Below are 23,401 nucleotides of genomic sequence, written 5' to 3' on the forward strand. Positions count from 1 at the left end.
GGACAGCACTGGCGGTGGCAAGGACAGCACTGGTGGTGGCACGGACAAGAGTAGAGGGGCAAGAACAGGACTAGGGGACATGAACAGGATTGAGGGAGCACAAACAGCACTGGGGTGGCACACAGCACTGGGGGGGTGGCACACAGCACAGGGAGGCATACACAGCACTTGGGGAGGGGGTGGCACTCAGCACTGGGAGGCATACACAGCACTGGGAGGCATACACAGCAGCTTGGAGGCAGGAGGCTCAAAGCACCGGGAGGCAGGAGGCTCACAGCATCGGGAGGCAGGAGGCTGACAGCAGTGGGAGGCAGGTACAGCAGTGAGGCAGTCGCTCACTGATGCCATAATCCACATCTGTAGTAGATCTCCCAAAACACCATCTGCCTTCTCATCAGGAGCGTGGCCCTGATGTTAGGAGAACATATTCACTTTACGAGTTGAAGGTTGGATTAGCCTGTGATTTCAATTTTTTCATTTTGGGTTTCGGTTGAGGGAAGGAAGCAGAGTGATTTGGAATACAGCTCTGAGTTGGTTGATAATTTTGCTCCCCTTTCACTATTAATACGTCTTATTATTTTACAAAAACTACACTATTTATATCAGTAAAGATTGAACTTAAATCTTTCCTTCACTGAGATCAGATGAGTGATTTAGGCTATGTACACACGCTGCGTTTTTGTGCGTTTTTGGCCGCTAAAAGCGCACAAAAACGCACCCGCGGCAAAAAAACGCAGCAAAAAATGCATGCGTTTTTACCGCGATGTGCGTTTTTGGCTGCGTTTTGCTGCGTTTTTGATCTCTGCGTTTTTCTGCGTTTTTCCAATGCATTGCATGGGGGGAAAACGGAGAAAAACGCAGGAAAGGATTGACGTCCATTTTTTTTTTTAAGCTCAAAAGCGCAGCTTTAAAAAAAAGTTGTGTGCGAACAGCAAAAATGAAAACTCATAGACTTTGTTGGGGAAGCAAAGTCACATGCAGTTTTGAGGCCAAAAACGCACCCGAAAAATGTGCAAAAAACACTGCGAAAAACGCACTGTGTGCACATAGCCTTAACTGGAATCTGTCAGCAGGTGTTTGCTATGTAAGCTGAAGCCAGCATGCTGTAGGGGTTAACACTAGAACTACTGGACTCGTGACACCTATATAGAAATACATGGTGCAAAGTAGTCAAAATGACTACCTCAGTAGTTCTAGTGTTAAAAAACAAATATCAACTATACCTCTCTTATCAGGCTCCTGCTGTTGTATATGTAAACTAAAGGCTTTATCACTTGTGATTATCATTGCTAGGTCTAGCTGGCATGTACATGGCAGTCCAGCACACAAAATCCTGTAATTGACACCTCACTGTCAATGCACAATCTCTGTAGAGAGCCTGGTGTGGGTGGGATAGCTCCCTGGACTTTGCTACATGGCTAAAGCTAAAAATTCAGATTGTGTCAGAGTGGCTAAAGGGAATCTGTCAGCAGGTTTTTGCTACCACACCTGATAGCAACATAATGTCGGGAATGAGATTCTGAAACCAATGGTGTGTCACATAGATTACTGGCTGCAGCTATTCTCACATAATCAGAGAATTGAGTTTTAAGCATGTATCTGAGCTGGGAGAGCTGCGTCCCCCCACCCTCACCCACACCAGGCTCGCAATAGAGTATGTACTTGTCACTGAGGTGTCAATCACAGCTGGTCTTGCCTGCACTTGTGTTTCTAGTCCTGCAATGTTACTCACAGGGTAATAAAGCCAATAGTTTAAGTAAACAATAGCACATACACAGATAAGAGAAGCAGTTTTTTTTTTTTTTTTAAAACCCTTACAGCATGCTGTCCTCAGCTTAGATAGCAAAACCATGCTTTAAATGTACCAGTAATATTTTTATGTTTTTGACCAATTTTTTATGTTATGAGAGATTATTGGCAATGAATGAGAGCAAATTCACATATGGCAGATTAAACAGTAACCGTTGTTTCAATTTTTATTTCAGAAATCAATAATAATCAATAGTACACATTAAAATAAGTAACTTTGTAATATATCTTTTGATAGAATTCTCCTTTTATCTTGTGTTTGGTCTAATTTTTCACTCTCAATTTATATGTAAAATCTGTATTCATTGAAGACAGATTTCCCCATTACTGAGATAGGAGATGGCAGTTAGTGTTTATAAGATTCTGTGGACATAGGAGGTGGCAGAAAGGATATTCTGCTGCAAGTTTTCCTGAAAGGAGTTACATTTGAAAGTGTAACTGTCATTTCCTGTGAACTTGCAGCAGAATGTCCTGTCTGCCTCTGGCTTCTTATCCATCCCATCTCCATAGAATTTTATAAACAACTGTCATCTGTTATGTCAGTACTGGGAAAATGTCTTCATTGAATACAGATTTTACCAATAAATTAAGAGTAACAGATCAGCTCCGGAGGATAAAGAAGCAGTTTTCTCTTATAAAATATATTGCAAATTTGCCTATTTTCATATGGCCTATTGATTTTTTAAATAAAAAATGAAAGCACCACACTGGTGTTTTTTTTTAATGCCTGGAGTGGTGCTTTTATATACTTACCCTCCTGCATTTTCACTTTTTGTTGGTGCCGTTCCCATCGGTCTCAGGCAGTTTGTGAGCTCCAGTGTTCCACTCTTCAATACAACTCGGAGAGCCTCTTTCTGGCTTCTTTGTGGCTCTCATAGACTTGCATTGAGCGCTTGTGACGTATCTTCTCAGTTCCGGCCAGTCAGAAGTTACGGTTACAAGATGACGCCGCGGGAACGGAGCAGTGGCGATAAAAGCTGAAAACGCCGGAGTGTGAGTATAAGACCAAGGACTTCAGATTAATCTCATCCGCATGCCAATATTTTCTGTCCAGAAAAATGACCGTGCTATGGATTTTGAAATAAGCGGTAGTCTTTTTCTAGTAAGGTAGGGGGACCTTAGGGGCTTCAGCAATTTAATGGGTTTGTGTTGTTCATATTAAAGGCCTCTAGACACATTAGCTAAGTCGTCTAATCTTGACGATTATGGCTGGAACGTCCAACTATCTAATATATATATGGGGGCCTGCTGACTACTACGACAGGTGAAGTCAGGAAAGTGAAGGATCCGGTTTGTTGAATTTCTGAGTCTGATCCTTTTTTGTGTTACATTTATTTTTAAAGTGTTTACATTTTTTGGCAATTTTTTTTATATCACAATTTCTTTAAAAAAAAAAATAGTAATCTGGTAAATATTTATACTGACTACTTTAGACTCAAAGGCCTTGATTCATTAAAGGCTGCTTTACATGCAGCGACATCGCTAGCGACGTCACTCGTGAAAGCTCCCGCCCCCGTCATTTGTGCGTCATGGGCAAATCGCTGCCCGTGGCGCACAATATCGCTAGTACCTGTCACATGAACTTAACTGCCTAACGACGTCACTGTGGCCAGCAAACTGCCTCTTTTCTAAGGGGGCGGTTCATGCGGAGTCACAGCGACGTCAGGCGTCCAATTGAAGCATAGGGGCGGAGAGCAGCCGCAGGAAAGTCATGCCCACCTCATTGCCGGAGGACGCAGGTACGGTGCTGTTCGTAGTTCCTGGGGTGTCACACGTAGCGATGTGTGCTGCCTCAGGAACGACAAACAACCTGCGCCCAGCACCATCAACGATATTTGGGATTTGAACGACGTGTCAACGATCAATGATTAGGTGAGTATTTTTGATCATTAGAAGTCACTCGTACGTGTCACACGCAACGACGTCACTAACGAGGCCGGAGGTGCGTCACGAATTCCGTGACCCCCAACGACATCTCATTAGCGATGTCATTGCGTGTAAAGCCCCCTTAAGACCGTCGTTTTTCTTGGCTGAGCTGGGAGAAACGGGTGACAATTTTGTGGGTGTTTCCCCCCCTCCCCCCAAAGCAATTTACATCAGAATTCGTTCTAAATTGCTTTGATGTATCAGGGCACTATTTCATGTCATTTTAGGAAGATTTTTCAGCAGGTTGTTTATCATCAGAGGCAGGATAACATTGACATGTAACTAGAGATGAGTGAACCTATGGCGCGTGCAACAGAACTGTATCTCCACAGGTTCTAACTTGGCCCGAACCACAATGGAAGTCACTGATTGACAGTTAGAGTCTCCACCCACATGCAGTCAGCCATAACTAGATCACTTCCAGGGAAGACATTTTTCCATTTTTTTTTTATGTTTTTGGTGCACACTACATCCGTTCACTGTTGTTCCCCCCAGTGCGAGCCGATCAAACACTGCAAGTGGCTCTCACTGGGCAGAGCCCCGAGTGTACCCGAGCACAGCGATGCTCACTTGAGTGATGTTCATACGTAAAGATCCCGAGCTCTGTTTTTTTTAGTTTTATATTTTTTAAATAGTTTGTGTTCAGCCATAAAATGAACACAGAACATCAGGTTCGCTTATTTCTACAGGGAACGCGCCTATACACAGCTGATATCACAGAATCCACCTATCACAATAGGTGATGTCTCGAATAACCCTTTTCCCCTTCCATTCATAATGACCTTTGCACACGCACATTAGATGCGTTAATACAACACATAGTATCAGAGTCTGTTCATTTTGGCTAATGTATGTGTGTATTTATTATTATTTCTTCGAACAACAGGAAGAATTAATCTAAAAAAAGCTCCAGTGGCCAGTGTGAACATTGCAAGATTTATAGTTTTGATTTCTCATACATACAGATTAAGATATGGGAAAAAAAGCAATATACATGTAACACAAAAAACCTGACTCAAACAATAGGTCACTCTCTGATGATAGCTTCCATGTAAGAAACTGTTTCCTTGTCTTCATTGATCTGTATACATATGCTTATGCACGTGTTGATGTTTTAGCTGAAATATGTAGCTGTATAAATTGCTGCAGATGGTAAATGTATTTGCTGGAATAGGTAGACAGATTGTGTTACTAACCTCCTTATGTTTCACCTCCAGCTCGTCCTCCCTTTATTCTCTGCTTTCGGGTGAAGTTCTATCCTCCAGATCCATCAGATCTGAAGGAAGAAATTACCAGGTGAGTAACGTGTGTCTGTCTATCATCAAGTCTTATGCAGAGATTTAAAGGGAATCTGTCACCAGGTTTTTGAGAGCAGCATAAAGTAGAGACCGAAACCCTGATTCCAGCGATGTGTCACTTAGGGTGAGAACGCACTTTGCGTTTTCACCTGCGTTCTTGGTGCTTTTTAGGTCCGTTTTGAGAAGCACCTTTTTCATGCCAAAAGGCATGCGTTTTGATTTCCCAGCAAAGTCTATGGAAAATGGGGATTTCTAGACTGCACTTTGCGTTTTAAAACGCTGCGTTTAATTTGCATATTTTGTGGCAAAAACCATGCGTTCAAAGAAGCAGCATGTCAATTGTTTTTGCCATTTTGGGTGCGTTTTGCTAACATTGAAGTCAATGAGAAATGGCAAAAACCAAGATTCCAGCAAATTCCTGCGTTTTACCTGCTTTTCCAGTGCAGAAAACATGTGTTTTGGACTTCAAAAACGCATGCGTTTTGGACATCCAAATAATGATTTCATATGTCCCTTTACACACACACATAGTCCGACAATTAAAAATAAGAATTTTAATAAATTATTGCTATTTTTCCATTAAATATCATATTACCGCTATAATTTCTTTAAATTAATCTGTTTTCATTATTTTTCACAAAAATATTGATTTGTTTCTTTTTTTTCAAATTTTTTCATTGAATTTGACTATTTAAACTTTATTTAGCAGTGTCATGATGTTCAAAACGCATCTATCAAAACGCAGGTGGAAAAGCAGGTAAAAAGCGCTGAAAACGCATCTAAAACTCGGTAAATACGCAGGCGTTTTCAGCGCTAAATTACTGAAAAAGGCGACTTTGGTCAAATCAATTAAGCACAAAACGTGCGTTTAGAACTGCAAGTAGCAACGCAAAGTGCGGTCTCACCCTTACTGAGCTGTGTGCTATCATTGCTGCAGATCTAGCAGTTATACAGAGCTCTTGAATATGCTGGAGGACTACCTGGCAGTCCTCTAATGATAATCTACTGCTGATTAAGCAGTGATTTTTTTTAAAAACTACACTAAGCAACTCAGTAAGTGACACATTGTTGTAATCAGGGTCTCTGCCCCTACATTATGCAACTCTCAGATGAGGCAAAAACCTGGTGACAGATTCCCTTTAAGTCTTTCCAGCCTGTGACTTTCCTGGAGATGTGATACAGGCTCTTATCGACCAACCAAAACCGCTCTTTTTGAATAGGCGCTGTATACAGCGATGGTCTCAGGTTCCATTAAAAAAACAGCAATGTCTGATTAAGTGTATTAAACCTTACTCTCCTTGTTATTCACATTCATTGCTGCATTAATTAAAAATGTGCACGCTTTGAGGCTCCATACATTAGGAAAATGCTTGTCTGGCAGTTTCCTTATATACTTGTATGAGGAGTTCTGCTCCTTCCCGTCTGGGCTTGCAGCTGCCCCTGTACAGTATTCCTGCCTCCGTCAGCAGTGATTTATGGCCACCTGTAGTTTACTTATCACACTCCTACTACAGACTGCTGTCCCAAAATTTACTGGAAAGGGTAGCTGAACGTTGAATGACCTTTCCACGGCCACTAAAACTAAAGTGGCCAGATTATAAGAGACGAGCTCCGACTCCGGTCACACATATTTATAGAAATGTTCCTGGATGGTGTCAGGACTGAACATACGTGAGACGCAGCTAAGGGGCAAACTACTGTATGTCCAGTCAGTCCTTTTTTTGAAGGAGAATATAGTCAAACGCCCTGCAGAAAACAAAACTGCAACGTGTGAACTGGACCTTTATAGGGAACCATTGATTGTATTCAGTAGCAGAACATCTGGAGAGAATCTCACTTTATGGCTGCAGACGAGCGGAAAAGAAATCCTCCAAGTTTTTGGGTATCAGATTTTCACTCCTGTGCCATCCATGTGTTTGTTTTTTACGTCCATGTACAAACTGTTTTCATACAATTACATTAAAAAATATACATTATCAAATACAGTTTTCTAGGTTAATAGAAATGTATTTGTAAGGATTAGAAGTTACTTGTGGGATCTGATTTTTCTTTGCACCCATAGTGAGTCTCATCCCAGATTTAGAAGAAAGTAGTGTATGTTGTGATTTTTTTTCTCATGGATAGTCAGACCAAGAGAGAAATTGTTCACCTGAACTGCTTTATTGAATAGCAGTGTTCTGTTCGTGTACTATCTGATGTAACACCACCACCACCAAAGGCTCGTCTGGTGACAGCAGTGGCTGATGCATAGCGCTCTGCTAGATGCCTTCAACATCATTGGTGGCTGTGAGGGAAATCCTGGGATATTAAGAGGAATGATGATGTCCCGTCATCATTTCTCTCATCACCCCCTGATGGCAACCCCCCTCCCTTGTCCCTTCACACACCGAGGTACTTCTCAGATGCCCAGCATCTGGAAAGGTGTGAAGTCCCACTTACACCTCCAACAGCCATCTCCTCTGATATGGAGATTGCTTGTTCTCTCAGGCCTTTAAAACAAAGAGAGAGAGGAAGACCCCCTGGGAGTTGTGTCCACTCATCAAAGAAAGTGGACAGTGACCTAGCAAAACCAAAAGGAAGCTAGTCACCGCAGGAGAGCATACTGCTGGCTCCGTAATATCATACCCAGTTATGATATTACCGTGCGTCTCAGCTAAACACCCTCTACATCGTTAGAATTGGGACTTCGAGTCGAATCTGTGCATATCCTCGAAGTCTATATGGCACCCTGGGGCGGCGAGATATAGAGAACTGCTAGTAGGAGTCCGGTAAATGAGTCGTGCTTGGACTCAAAATGCAGAGGGGACCCGGGCGGACCTGATGGCACCAGAACCGTCCCGATTGGACCTCCCAGTCCGGAGTTACGGGTAATAGCCCCTTCTGGGATATTACTCTGACTCAATGCAGGGGGAGTGGCAGTGCTTCCCTGTGAGGTCACTAAGGTAGGAGGGGACCTGGATTTGCCCAGGTTGATAACCCCAATTTGGCCATTTTTCAGTGTTCTTTTGCTCGGGGGTCTGGTCAGGGAAGACCTGTGAGGGAGATCCTGGAAACCTGGTCCACGGCGCCCCCCTGTGGCCAGACACACAAGGTAACTGCTGGAACTGTGTATGCCTGTTTGCAAACCATGCTTTAATTGTAACTGTACTCTGACCTATGCACTGTATATATTCTGTAGATTCCGTAATGTATATATTGTAGTTCTAGTGTGGCTTAGGCTAGCGCCACACATCCGTGCCTCCGGTACGTGTTTGGCATTTTTTATACGTACCGGCGGCACGGAGACATGTTCAGCAATGCTACCCTATGGTAGCAGGCACACACACGTAAAACCACACGGAACGTGTGTCCGTGTGCGTTTGTACGTGTGTGCGATTTTCAAAGCGCTGACATGTCAGTGTTTTCTCCGGCAGCACGGGTGTCACACGGCCCGCACCCGTACCACACGGGTGTAGTGTGGATGCGGTCCCGTGTGACACGCGCCGGAGAAAACACACATGTCAGTGAAAAAAAAACAAAACATTAACTCACCTTCTCCAGCCCTCCTGTCTCTGCCGCTGCTGCCTCTCGCTGCCGACCGCCGCTCATTATTCTCATTGAATATTCACTTCACTGCCTGGCAGCAGCAGCGGGGAGACGGGAGGGCTGGAGACCGAGGATCAGCACCATGGACAGCAGCGCGGACATCAGGAAGGACCAGGTGAGTATAATAATTACCGATTCTACGTGTGCTATCGCGGATAGCACACGTAGAACACACGTGTCACGCACGTACCAGAGACATGTACTTACCTGCACGCAACACGCAGGGAAAATACGTGTCTCTCGGCACGTGCGTGAATTTCACGTGAGTGTGGCAGAAGCCTTAGGCCGATTAAATTATATAATTAATCTTGGGCTGTTCTGTTATCTCGATCTTGAATCCCACGTCTGTGTGTTCGGCTAATAGTTACCGTGAAGTGGTTGGTGGCAGCGAGTTGTGCCAAGGATTATTGTGGGGAGGCCAGTGAGATTCGGGGGAATATATACCCTACTCTCACCGGGGACCCTTCAATAATCTGCATAAGTAGTATAGCGGCCTCCTTGCTTATTGTCGGGCAATTCCATAATTGGCCTGACTATAAGAGGGGCGCTAGAGAGCGCGTCACGTGCTCTGTCTGTCGGTCGGGAGGTATAAAGGAGGGGTGTGACTCCCACTTGTTACCCCCCGATTGTGACGTACTGGTAGACAGCACGGGGGATTTCTGAGTGACCCTCCCTGGTGGTTCGTGACATATTGGTGGCATAGCGGTGGGATCGAAATAATAGTGTGTGAGTGTGAGACCCATACTCCCAGATACTAAAGACTGCCTGCAGCAGCTGTGGCTGCTGGGGTCTTCAGACTAGCTCAACACTAGAGTGTCAGAGTGCAGATACTGTAAGGTGTGTGGGTGCATCAGGTGTCAGTTCTGTGTCAGTGACCAAAAGTCTGCAAGAATGGCTGATGGCACCAGGAGCAGAGCTATGCAACTGGCCCATGCTAAGGCAGGAGCCGAAGAGAGGGAGGACGATGCTGTGGACAGTAATGAGGAGGTTGACCACGAGTCCTCCAGGAGCCCGACGCCAGAGAGCCACTCTGCAGAGGACAGTGCACAACCTGGCACTCATGGACAAGATGAGGAGGAGCTCGCCCAAGGGTCCTCAACGAGCCAGATGCCAGTCCTCCGCTCTGAAAGGGACAGTGAATCGCCTGGCTCTGCAGCGGGCCGCAGATCACCACTCGCCAATCCACTGAGCCTGGCAGGCTCGGATGCCCTTCTACAAATGGCTATGGCCCGACTCCAGGCTGGAGACCGGGAGGGCTACAAGGAACTCATGGCGGAGCGCAGGGCAGCGTGTGAGGCTGAGGCTGCGGAGCGGCAGGCAGCGCGTAAAGAGCGAGAGCGCCAGGCAGAGCGTGAGGCTGCGGAGCGACAGCAACAGGCAGAGCGTGACCACCAGCTGCAGCTAGCTCAGCTCCGGCCCTCATCAGCCACACGTGACCTTCAAGACACCAAACTTCCAAAGGTCCGTGTTGAGGACTTCCCAGTGCTGGAGAAGGATGGAGACTTGGACTCTTTCCTGACTGCTTTTGAACGGACTTGCCTGCAGCACCATCTGGACAAGGACCAGTGGGCCAAATACCTGACCCCCCGTTTAAGGGGTAAGGCCCTGGAAATCCTTGGGGACTTGCCTACTGAGGCAGATCAGGGCTACGACACCATCAAGCGGGCCCTGATCCAACAGTACAACCTCACTCCGGAGTCCTACCGCAAGAAGTTCCGGACCCTGCAGAAGTGACCAAAGGACTCCTGGGCTGACCACCGGCGGGCACTTGCCCCAGCTGCCGACCACTGGACCCAAGGCCTGCAGCTTACCACCGGACCAGAGATCCTAGACTTGGTCATCACAGAGCAACTCTTGTAGAACTGCCCTGAGGATCTCCGCCAGTTCATCCGAGACCAGAAGCCAAAGGGGTCCACGGCTACAGCTGCCCTGGCCGATGACTACACCAACAATCGGGCCCCTGAGGTCAGGAGAGCGGCCACCAGCAGCACCTGGAGAGGGGGTAAGATGAATTCTGCGACTGCCCCACCTGCCCCTAGACTGCAGGGGGTGTCCCCCTCAACTCCCCTCTCCAGGCCCGTGGCAGAACCAAGACGGTGCCACCAGTGCAACCAACCCGGACACTTCAAGGCTGTGTGCCCTCAGCGCCCTAAGGCCCCGTTCCCGTCCCCAAAACCGCCCACGGTGCACTGTGTAAAGGGGGGTGGTGGTAGGTCCCTGGACAGCTTCCAACCTGTCACCGTCGGCCGGTCTGTGACCATGGGACTACGAGACAGTGCCTCGGAGGTGACTCTGGTGCGGCCTGAGATGGTGTCCCCCCAAGACTTGGTACCTGGAAAAACCCTCGCTGTCTCCGGAATTGGAGGCATTGACCCGGCGCTGCCCATCGCCAGCGTTTATATGGACTGGGGCGCAGGACGAGGGGTGAGGGAGGTGGGGGTAACTGATTGGATCCCCGCAGACGTGCTACTTGGGACAGATTTGGGGCAGATAACCTCCCAGTTTGGGCCCCCCCCCAAGGGCTGAACCTTCAGCCAGTACTGACATGACTCCTGACAATGTTAATGTGGTATCTATGAATGATGTAAGGGAGGAGGGAGTGAACTCTGATTTTTCTGCTTGCACAGACACCATAGACACACACACAGCGGCAGCTGTGACAGGGGAGGGGGTCAGAGAAAGGTGTGACAATGCCTCTACAAGTGATCAGCCAGTGAGCTGGGATCTGTTGCCCTCTGCAGGGATAAGCAGAGAGCAGGGTGCTGCAGGGGGAGAACCAGTGTGTGGGGTGGGGGCTACCACAGCAAATGTGGGGTCCCCAGAGATTTCACAGCGGGGTTCTGTTGCTGCAGGGGGGAACAGGCAGGTGAGATTGGGGCCGGTCCAGGAGCGGAAGTGCTCCCAGGTAAGATCTTGGTGCCTGGTTCCCCCACAACCGGGGTGTCCAGAAGCCAGGTAGGTCTGCCTGAACCGGCGACTTGGTCAGCAACGGAGGAGGAGCAGGCACGACCCACGGTCGCAGCGGCTGTGGCCGCTGTCACCCGCAGTGGGAGTGCTGGAAGCCAGTTGGTGGTACCCTATCCGTTCCGGACGGAGTTGTTGCGGATCGCACATGAGATTCCGATGGCCGGACACCTAGGGATCGCTAAGACCAAGGCCAGGTTAAACCAGCATTTCTACTGGCCAAAAATGGGGGCCGATGTGGCTGCCTACTGCCGTTCGTGTGACACCTGTCATAGAGTGGGGAAGGCGGGGCCACACCCCAAAGCCCCACTGGTATCTCTGCCCATCATCGATGAGCCTTTCAGGAGGGTGGCTGTGGATCTGGTCGGCCCGCTGGCCATCCCCAGCAGCTCCGGGAAACGCTTCATACTGACGGTAGTGGACTATGCCACCCGGTACCCTGAAGCAGTGGCCTTGTCGTCCATTCGGGCTGACAAGGTGGCCACCGCATTGCTGGAGATTTTCTCCCGAGTGGGTTTTCCCCAGGAAATGCTCACTGACCGGGGGACCCAATTCATGTCACAGCTGATGGAGGCCCTCTGTAAGCAAGTCCAGGTGCAACATCTGGTGGCCAGCCTGTACCATCCACAGACTAATGGCCTGTGCGAGCGGTTCAATGGCACCTTAAAGCAGATGCTTAAGATGTTGGTCGACTCCCACGGGCGTGATTGGGAGCGGTATCTCCCACACCTGTTATTTGCTTACCGGGAGGTTCCACAGGCCTCAACAGGATTCTCACCGTTTGAGCTCCTGTACGGGCGACGTGTGCGGGGCCCCCTGGCTCTGGTGAAAGAGGCTTGGGAAGGGGGATTTGGCCACCCCTGGAGTGTCGGTTATCGAGTATGTCATGCGCTTTCGGGACAAAATGCAGGCCTTGACGCAACTGGTACACGACAATATGGCTCAAGCCCAGGCCAATCAGAAGCGTTGGTACGACCAGAACGCTTGTGAGAGGACCTACCAAGTGGGTCAAAAGGTGTGGGTACTGGTCCCCGTACCACAGGACAAGCTTCAGGCAGCCTGGGAAGGCCCATACCTCGTGTACCAGCAGCTCAACCCTGTAACGTACCTGGTCACCCTGGACCCTGCCCGTGGAAGGCGGAAGCCCTTCCATGTGAACATGATGAAGGCACATCATGAGCGGGAGGCGTGTGCGCTCCCCGTGTGCAACCTGCCCGAGGAGGGAGAGGCGGAAACCCTCTTGGATATGCTAGCCCAGGTTAGGGCAGGCAGATCCATTGAGGATGTGGAGGTTGGCCACCAGCTTTTGGAGGACCAACGGTCCCAGCTGTGGGCCACCCTACACCCCTTCCGGGGGTTGTTTACCAACCAGCCCGGAAGGACTGACTTGGCTGTCCATCACGTGGACACTGGGGATCATCCCCCGATCCGGCGTTCAGCATATCGGGTCTCCCTGGAGGTGCAGCAACACATGTGCCAGGAGATTGACGAGATGCTGAAGCTGGGGGTGATCCAGGCATCCAACAGCGCTTGGGCCTCGCCTGTAGTCCTCGTCCCTAAGAAGGACCGAACCACTCGGTTCTGCGTGGACTACAGGGGGCTCAATGCTGTCACGGTCGCCGATGCGTACCCAATGCCACGCATCGATGACCTGCTCGATCAGTTGGCCGGGGGTCAGTACCTGACCATCATGGATCTGAGCCGGGGATATTGGCAGATCCCCCTGACTCGCAAGGCCAGGGAACGCTCTGCCTTTTTTACCCCATTTGGACTGTACGAGTCCACGGTGATGCCATTCGGGATGAGGAATGCCCCTGCCACTTTCCAGCGGATGGTCAACACCCTGCTCACGGGACTTGAAGGGTACGCGGCCGCGTACCTGGATGACATTGCCGTCTTCAGTCCCACCTGGGAGGACCACCTAGAGCATCTAGCACAGGTGCTCAGGCGGATCCACCAGGCAGGTTTGACCATCAAGCCGGGAAAGTGTCAGCTGGCCATGAGCGAGGTCCAGTACCTCGGTCACCGGGTAGGCGGGAGAACTCTGAAGCCCGAGCCTGAGAAAGTGGAGGCTATCGCATCCTGGCCCACCCCCAGGACCAAGAAGCAGGTGATGTCCTTCTTGGGGACCGCCGGGTACTATAGGAGGTTTGTTTTGTTCCACGCTATAGTAGCCTGGCAAAGCCCTTGACGGACCTCACCAAGAAGAAGCTGCCCTCTGCAGTCGATTGGACTATGGACTGCGAGGCAGCTTTCCGGGCCCTAAAGGACGCCCTGTCCAGCCCGCCCGTGCTACAGGCAGCCGACTTCACGCGGCCGTTTGTAGTACAGACCGATGCCAGTGACTTTGGCATCGGTGCGGTGCTCAGCCAGGTGGACTGTGCGAGCCAAGAGCACCCAGTCTTGTACCTGAGCAGGAAGCTGTTACCGAGGGAGGTGGCCTATTCTACGATGGAAAAGGAATGCCTGGCCATAGTGTGGGCCCTGCAGCGTCTGCAACCCTATCTATACGGACGCCACTTCATCGTGGAGACGGACCATAATCCCCTCAGCTGGTTGCACACAGTCTCTGGGACGAATGGGCGGTTGTTGCGATGGAGCCTTGCGCTCCAGCAATACAACTTCACCATTCGCCACAAAAGGGGCCGTGACCACGGTAACGCAGACGGGCTGTCCCGACAAGGAGAGGTCGCGGACGGGCGCACGGGGGAACACTGGAGTGTGCTGCCCCCTAGCGCCCTCAAAAGGGGGGAGATGTGCGGGAAATCCTGGGATATTAAGAGGAATGATGATGTCCAGTCATCATTTCTCTCATCACCCCCTGATGGCAACCCCCCTCCCTTGTCCCTTCACACACCGAGGTACTTCTCAGATGCCCAGCATCTGGAAAGGTGTGAAGTCCCACTTACACCTCCAACAGCCATCTCCTCTGATATGGAGATTGCTTGTTCTCTCAGGCCTTTAAAACAAAGAGAGAGAGGAAGACCCCCTGGGAGTTGTGTCCACTCATCAAAGAAAGTGGACAGTGACCTAGCAAAACCAAAAGAAAGCTAGTCACCGCAGGAGAGCATACTGCTGGCTCCGTAATATCATACCCAGTTATGATATTACCCTGCGTCTCAGCCAAACACCCTCTACATCGTTAGAATCGGGACTTCGAGCCGAATCTGTGCATATCCTCGAAGTCTATATGGCACCCTGGGGCGGCGATATATAGAGAACTGTTAGTAGGAGTCCGGTAAATGAGTCGTGCTTGGACTCAAAATGCAGAGAGGACCCGGGTGGATCTGATGGCACCAGAACCGTCCCGATTGGACCTCCCAGTCCAGAGTTACGGGTAATAGCCCCTTCTGGGATATTACTCTGACTCAATGCAGGGGGAGTGGCAGTGCTTCCCTGTGAGGTCACTAAGGTAGGAGGGGACCTGGATTTGCCCAGGTTGATAACCCCAATTTGGCCATTTTCCAGTGTTCTTTTGCTCAGGGGTCTGGTCAGGGAAGACCTGTGAGGGAGATCCTGGAAACCTGGTCCACGGCACCCCCCTGTGGCCAGACGCACAAGGTAACTGCTGGAACTGTGTATGCCTGTTTGCAAACCATGCTTTAATTGTAACTGTACTCTGACCTATGCACTGTATATATTCTGTAGATTCAGTAATGTATATATTGTAGTTCTAGTGTGGCTTAGGACGATTAAATTATATAATTAATCTTGGGCTGTTCTGTTATCTCGATCTTGAATCCCACGTCCGTGTGTTCGGCTAATAGTTACCGTGAAGCGGTTGGTGGCAGCGAGTTGTGCCAAGGATTATTGTGGGGAGGCCAGTGAGATTCGGGGAAATATATACCCTACTCTCACCGGGGACGGACCCTTCAATAACCGGCATAAGTAGTATAGCGGCCTCCTTGCTTATTGTCGGGCAATTCCATAATTGGCCTGACTATAAGAGGGGCGCTAGAGAGCGCGTCACGTGCTCTGTTGGTCGGGAGGTATAAAGGAGGGGTGTGACTCCCACTTGTTACCTCCCGATTGTGACGTACTGGTAGACAGCACGGGGGATTTCTGAGTGACCTTCCCTGGTGGTTCGTGACAGTGGCCATCAATTCTGCTCAGTATGAATCGACTTTCAGCATTGGACAGCACTGAGGCCCCTGTCAATGTTGATGCCTGTGCCTGTTGGTCAGGTACCCTTGCAGATAGTGTAGCACACAGACCACACTGATGTAAACTGTGTTGAATAGTATGACATGACACTTGGGTGCCTCTCACTTCCTTTAAATGTGCCTGGAGTTGAGCGGCATTCATTATCCAGTTCTGAAGGGCGTTGTTCACAATGAAGCGTTCATCAGTGGGAAGTGGTCAAAAGACATCCACTTCTCTGCCTTTCCGTGAATCCTCCAGTCTCTCTGTATAGATGTTGCAACCTGCTTATGACACTCTAAGCTTCGTGTCCATTTCCATCTGAGAACAACCTGCTTGAAGCCTCGCAATAATGAGGTACTGTTGATCAATCGTTAGGTGTCTTCTTGGTCTCATAATGTCAAAATGTAACCAGCATGATGAGGAGGACTGTTTATATACCAATTCTAATTGAACACTTAAATTTATTGGGGCGATTCATGGTTCAAACACCTGTTGTCAATTTTACCATTAAGCTCCTTGTTTGAGAACAGCAAGTTGTGCAAAAAGTACTGAAGCATTGAACAGATGGACATGTGCCTTCAAAGGTTTAGAGAGGGTCAGAGTAAGCTCACCTGAAAAGGTCAGGGGGCATTTTAGGGTCATCCTTAAATCTCACCTGAAAGCCAAATGTCCCTAACTTTTCATGAAAAGTGTATGTATATTCACCGAGAGAGAAGTCCACTGAATTGTTTGGCCACGTCGAGGGTGAACCAACTGCTTCTGCTTGGTTTGATGAGGCACATTTTGTACAGAGAGATCCCTTTAAAAACTATTATTTTTTATTAAGAGAATATATTTAATATAATTAACATAACAGGGCATTACTTACATGGGTTGTACCATCTGAAAACAGCTTTTTGGTGTGAAGATCTTTTGGCAAAAGTCCAGCCGCAGAAATCACATCAATCCACTGTTACGATCAATGGAAAATATGAATGGCTGAACATTTGTACTGCAGTGGCCACGTGCTGGAGAAATGTGGCCACGTGCTGGAGAAATGTGGCCACGTGCTGGAGAAATGTGGCATTAAGTGCTGGCCAATCTATTGTATGGGTGACTATAATACATGTTCACACTGAGTCCTCCAGAATTTGTGCTGCTCTCTGCACTTTCTGCCCTGGCTATGAGAGGGGTGTACATATGAACAGGGGTTCTCTTAATGGTAAATATAAAAATATACCATTGTGTTATAGTACAGAAATAAAGGAACATTTAATAAATAAAATAGTGCCCTCTTATTCTACATTGTATGCTGCTACAGTGGTTACAAGTTGAACCTCTTAGTAGTGTTGAAACCTTCACACATCCATCTCCAAAAATCAGATACTTCATCTTTTCTTTTTCTATCTTCCTTAAAAGGAATCTATCACCAGTTTTTGGCCACGTAATCTGAGAGCAGCATAACGTAGGGGCAGAGATCCTGATTCCAGCGGTGTATCACTTACTGGGCTGCTTAGTGTAGTTTTCATATAATCCCTGATTAATCAGGAGCAGATTATCATTACAGGACTACTTGGCGTTCTGCCAGGTAGTCCAGTATATTCATGAGCTCTGTATAACTGATAGCTGTGCAGCAGAGAAAACATTGATTTTATCAAAATGACAGCAAACAGCTCAGTAAGTGACACATCGCTGGAATCAGGGTCTCTGTCTCTACATTTTGTTGCTCTCAGATGGGGTAATGTTTTATGGACTTTATAAAGCCAAAGCACGGAGAGGATAATAAAGAAGGTGGAGGTGTATAGGGAACATTTTACGTCTCTATTATTAATCCAGGCCAAGTTTTGACTTAAAAAAGTGCATGAAAACAGCTCATGGGACACCGCTGTATTGTTCTCCCAATGAGCGGTACCACAGGATCCTTCTCTGCATCTGCGACTTCCTTAGCCTTGAGCCGCTGCCATGTATCAGTTCACTTGTGTCTTAATCTTTCCATCTTGTATCTCACTACCCAACAAATCCTTTGCTCGTTACGCCGGTGTCTCATTACCCTCTGGGATGTTTGGAGCAGTCTGCCAAGCATGTGAAAGTGATGTAATCTCTAAAAGGTGTTCACTGCGTGGAAACCGTGCGGCCGCCTGGAATTGTTCTACAAATGTTACGTTATCCGCTGACTTCTCACAAGTGCCAGGAATCGCTCGCTGATGTAGAAGTCATAAATTAAGAATGAATCTCCAGTTTGGAGCCACAGTCATGGATATAGTAGGAATCCGCATAACTGGCCAATCACTGATATAATCTTATTGCTGGCATCATGCCCTATACAAGTGGGAATATCCCGGTAATAATCCTGCACTGTAGGGAAATCACTGGTCATCAGCAGATCTCGGCAGTAGAGGTGCACCGACAGCATACAGGCTGCCGTAAACCATCTGAGATGTGAAGACCATTACTGCAGATTTGAAAATCCAGTGGTCCGCCAGGCTTAAGCCCCCCATGCACATTAGAATAATGTTGTCTGAACCCACCTTTATAAACAGGTTTACTCTACGGTCTGAGGCACCGACCAACTAATTGTTGATCGGTGATGTCCAATTCCAGACTGCCAATCTTATTGCGCTCCCTGGGATAAGTCACCAGCAGACATGTTTGTCGGAGGCTTTCTCATAGAGAACAGATGTGTTTGGCCAAAAGATTGCCCCTGTGTATGGGAGAGCCGGCCACGGTGGCTGAACGATCGTCCACCAGCCATCTAATGTATATAAAGGGCTTTATGCCGGGGTCAGATGGGTGCACTAAATATATATGTTAGTCATGTCTGCAAATTGTGGACTTGATCGGCTCGTTGTGCAGTTCTGCGTGTTCATCCCCGGATGGGTACAGGTGCTAATATATACTCTAGTCTGGTCCATAAAACAGACCACAATAGTGCAGGCTGCAATCCTCCATTCCCCTCCTCTTCTACCCCTTCCCTATTAAAGTTTTTCCCATCCCCTTACCCCATTCCTTAACCTACCCACTCTTTCCTTAAGAATCTGCTTTACGGAAAGAATTTTTTTGCTTTAATTCATTTGCTAATGATTCCTTCTATTTCCTGTATTATTTCCCCTTTAAAATTTAATAAAAATATCTGGAACACAATAGTACAGGCTGCAAAACTCATCAAGTTTATAAAAATTCATCCACATGAAGTGGAGAAAATCCACATCAAAATTAGAACATGCTGCAGATTTTCCTGTCTATCCTATGCTCATCCTCGTGCAGATTTTCACAGTAGATTTCATCCTATGCAATGCATTGTAATCTGCGGGCAAATCTATTATAAAGCCCACATAAAATCACAAATGTGGATTCTATTGCGGATTTCTGCTGACATTTTCTGCTCTGTAAAATTACCCAAATCTTCACAGTATTAGTGAATAGTCACTGAGCTCTTCTTTTGGTCAACTTCACACCATGAGTCAATCGGTATCATAGGTCAAGAATCTCTCACAGTAAACAACTGTCTTCCAGAATAGAAGAGGATATGGCAAGACGATATATCGGGACAGTGCGATGAGACCCAGAATAGATATTACTCAGGAAAGGTCCTAACCTTGTTTGACTGTGATTAGTGATGAGCGAACACTACCATGCATGGCTGCTCGGTATTCGTAATGTTGGACGCCCGGATGAGATTCGACTCCTGCACCGTATATAATGGAAGTCAAGGGGAACTCAAGCATTTTTCCAGAAGATTTTCCCCATTGACTTCCATTATACTCTACATAGCGAAGATGCACAGCAGGATATTGGAATAGATTGCTGCCAAGTAGAAGGTAGATCTGTGAGATTGGTCTAAACAGAGGAGTTCACATGGTTAATGAAGCAAATGACAGATTCACAACCGCTTGCCAGTATCTATATTGGGAGGCACACATTCTAACAAGTGACCACTGCAGACAATCACTGGTCTTAACATGCCGTAATCATTAAGATCACTGGTTATCAGAGACTTTTATTTCTTGTGGTTTATCGACAATATCTTTTAAATCAGCTGTGAACTAGTTATAAGCCTGGTTTTAAGTGATTTTAGTACATTGTGTGTGTTGGGTTTGTTCAATAAATTTCATATTTTTCTACTTACAATTCCAGTATTATGGTCTCACTTTGCGGTTTGCGCGTCCATTATGCATGAGCTTTCTTCTCCCCAGTTGTTGTCTAGTTATAAGCCTTTGATCACTTAAAGTGGCTTTTTAACTTTGGGGCCAATTTTTTGTTCTTATGTAACTAAATTCTTTTTTGGTTAAAAATAATTTTTGTGTTTTTCTTCAAAATGTTACACCATCTGCCTTCTATAGCATAATTGCATTGTTTGTTAATTGCTGGCTGTAAAAAGGGTTAACTGAGAATCTGTCAGTGAGCTTATTTCTGTAGGTTTAGTTTCTGATGCTTTTTTTTTTAGCTTTTCTCAGTAAACGTCAAAGTGGAATTGTGCAGGGAAACAAAGAGCTTGTAAAAGCCAAATAAATGCAAAATATTTAGTGAAACCAGATAGCAAAAATGTTTTTTAGCCCTCAAATACATGTATTTATGTAGTGAAAATGTCCCCGGGATATATATCTGCCATGTTTGCTGTTATGTGACTTTTGGGCACCCTAATGATCTGAGTGATTGATTCTTACAGGTATCTGGTATTCCTACAAGTAAAGAGGGATTTATACCATGGCCGTCTCCTTTGTAAGACCTCCGATGCTGCTTTGCTGGCTGCGTACATACTACAGGGTATGTTCTGTTACCAGATTGTTCGTGCTACTTCTGATTATTTTGTGCTTGTTCAGCGTTGTTCACTCTGACAACATTATTTACGTAAAGCCTGTATCTCCTGACACAAGTGTGAACAGAGCCTGTAAATATTATTGTCTTCCTTTGTAACCTTTGGAAAGTGATATTTCTGTCATTGATGTTATGTCCCTCTTACCAGCTGAAATTGGGGATTATGACCCTGGGAAACATCCGGAGGGCTATAGTTCCAAGTTCCAGTTCCTCCCCAAACACTCAGAAAAGCTGGAGAGACGGATTGCTGAGATTCACCGCCATGAGCTCAGGTGAGGACAAGTTTTCAGAGTCTTGTTCACTTAAATCAGTTTTGTGAAATTTTGCACTTGTTTTTTTTCCCCCCAGTTTTTTTAAACCAATGAATGTTTGAAAAAAAAAAACCCAACCCCCCCCCCAAAAAACAGAACATGAAAATTTCTATTGTGAGAAGATCTAATAGTGATCCACAGGTTGGTCGGAATTTGGATTGCAGAATACGCAAAACAGTATTCTGCTTAGAGTCAGACATCCGTGCAATACAGTCTGTGCACGGCAAAGAATGCACAGACCGGCATCGGCTCTCCCAACCAGAGCGTGATGATGACTTCATATACTGTATGTCTATAGCTGTTATGCTCGGCGCAGGAGACCCGCGGCCAGTCTGTGCATAGACCGCAATTCACGGACTAGCTGCGCCTCTCCCGACCAGAGCGTGACCGTTTCATATATTGCTATGAGGCTGTTACACTCGGCGCAGGAGACCCCTGGCCAGTCCGTGTACAGACCACAATTCACAGACTGGCCGGGGCACTCCTGTGCCAAGTGTGACAGCCTCTTTTGTCAGTCTTTCTCTGAGCTCCTCTCAGGTAAGACCACCTCACAGCTCAGCTCTCCTTTGATGTGGTCAGGGGTCATAAACTATCAGAATTTGTTCACTCACAGATCCTCAGTTCACTCATTCTTCAGCAAAAAATGTGCAAGGAAACAAACAGCTTCAAAATCCAAACGGTGCAAACAAATTTAATGAAACCCAATAGCAAGATTCATTTTTAGCTCTAAATATATGTGTTTAATTAAAAAAATGTCTTCAGAGGTTTTTTAAATGGGTTGACTGGTGTAAAGAAAAAAAAAATCAAATTTAACAGAATACTGGGCATCTTCTATTAGCCCTAACAATGAGCGACAGTAAAGGGTATCTCTGTTTCTGTAAGGACCGGACCTGTCTGTGTATTACAGGAATTGATTTAAATTACCACCTTGTAATGTCTCATTTTCCTTGTGGTGGCGCTGCAGGGAAATTGTGCCATTGCTGCTTGTTTTCTTCAAATTATGGCTGATCGTTTGACTTGGGGACTGCAATTAAATCAATTTTCATCTCCAAGATCCTCTCCCAATATGTAGTAGGTATATTAATGATACCTCAAATTAGAAATATAGTATAGTTCTCCTTATATAGCCATGTCTCTTACCTCATGTGCAGGGCATTGCAGCTTAAGTATCCATGGTTATGATCACAAGTAACTAACTGTCACTATATGAATGGACAATAACATTGGATACTTAAGCTGCAATGCCCTGCACATGAGGTAAGAGACATGGCTTTATCAGGAGTACTATACTACATTTCTAATTGGAGATATTTGCTAATATTATTATTATTATTATTACACATACTACATATAAGGATATAATATTGGAGATGGGAAAACTCCTTTAAACAACTCGATGGAGAGTTCCCCTTTACCTAATACAGTACTGGTTTTCTTGTGTACGTGCGGAGACGTTGTTGTTGAGCTCATCGCTGTCTCTTTCCTTGTAGTGGCCTGTTACCTGCACAAGCAGAGATGTGTTTTCTGAGGAAAGCTCAGACTCTGGAGACATATGGCGTGGATCCTCATCCGTGTAAGGTACCGCATACCCCAATTGTCGCCTCTGTACCATCTCTGCCTTCCTCTATGGCTTCTACTTTTTCTTTCTCTGTCCTTTCTATTCTCTGTCTCCCTATCTTTCAGGATGTCTCTGGGAACTCTGCATTTTTGGCCTTTACTCCTTTCGGCTTTATCGTGTTGCAGGGAAATAAGAGGGTTCACTTTATACACTGGTGAGTCTAGAAGGGCATCTCCACTTGTATTTTTTCTTGCTCTCTGTCTCTCCTGACTCTTGAGGGTGAGTTCTCCACCTCATACAGTTATATAATCATATGCGTATTGTATAGGGTAAAACCACCATACATAATGCACAATAAGCTCTCTGCCTGCACCACATGATGGGCAGTGACAGCGAACTGTACCCTGCATGGTTGTCCTACAGATCAGCCACAGTGGAGGACTAACCATACATCGCTGTGGTCTTTATGTTTGCTGCATTTTGAAATAGCTGTAAAATTGGAGCATTTTGCAATATATATATATATATATATATATATATATATATATATATATATATATACATACATACATACATACATACATACATACATACACACAGTATATATCTATATATATATATACATACATACACACAGTATATATCTATATATATATATATATATATATATATACACACAATATATATACAGTATATATCTCACACATAATGCTCGGTATTTGAGTACACCCCCTTTGAAAAGTAGGATTTTAATCAATATCTCACTGAGCACAAGAACTATTTCCAAAATTTTGGCAAGAGTCTCATAGCACATTTTTTTAACCCATAACATGAAAGTAAGGTTAATAATTTAACTTTCATTACAATATCTTCCATTTTACTCAAATTATTGATGCAAAACTGAATGCACCCCACATCAAAAACCTCCATGATTTTTAAAGAAAGCAACAAGTCTTCAAGATATGATATGAACAAGTTGGTGACAATTTCAACATCTATGTTTTTCCAATCAT

At 46.3% G+C, this 23,401-nt stretch overlaps 1 protein-coding gene across 2 annotated transcripts in view; it reads left to right on the plus strand.

Moving 5' to 3' along the window:
* FRMD5 (FERM domain containing 5) overlaps positions 1–23,401 on the plus strand; it is a 109,395-nt gene that overhangs the window by 44,090 nt on the left and 41,904 nt on the right. Inside the window, exons 4-8 of one of the 2 annotated variants that reach the window (XM_075346098.1) lie at positions 4,953–5,031; positions 20,371–20,468; positions 20,668–20,791; positions 22,321–22,408; positions 22,514–22,602. In XM_075346098.1, coding sequence (XP_075202213.1) covers positions 4,953–5,031; positions 20,371–20,468; positions 20,668–20,791; positions 22,321–22,408; positions 22,514–22,602 — 478 coding nt within the window. Of the gene's footprint in view, positions 1–4,952; positions 5,032–20,370; positions 20,469–20,667; positions 20,792–22,320; positions 22,409–22,513; positions 22,603–23,401 lie in introns of those variants that run through there. The other variant, XM_075346100.1, reaches the window with a different exon arrangement.

Source organism: Anomaloglossus baeobatrachus, chromosome 4 (genome assembly GCF_048569485.1).
Source record: "Anomaloglossus baeobatrachus isolate aAnoBae1 chromosome 4, aAnoBae1.hap1, whole genome shotgun sequence".
NCBI lineage: Eukaryota > Metazoa > Chordata > Amphibia > Anura > Aromobatidae > Anomaloglossus > Anomaloglossus baeobatrachus.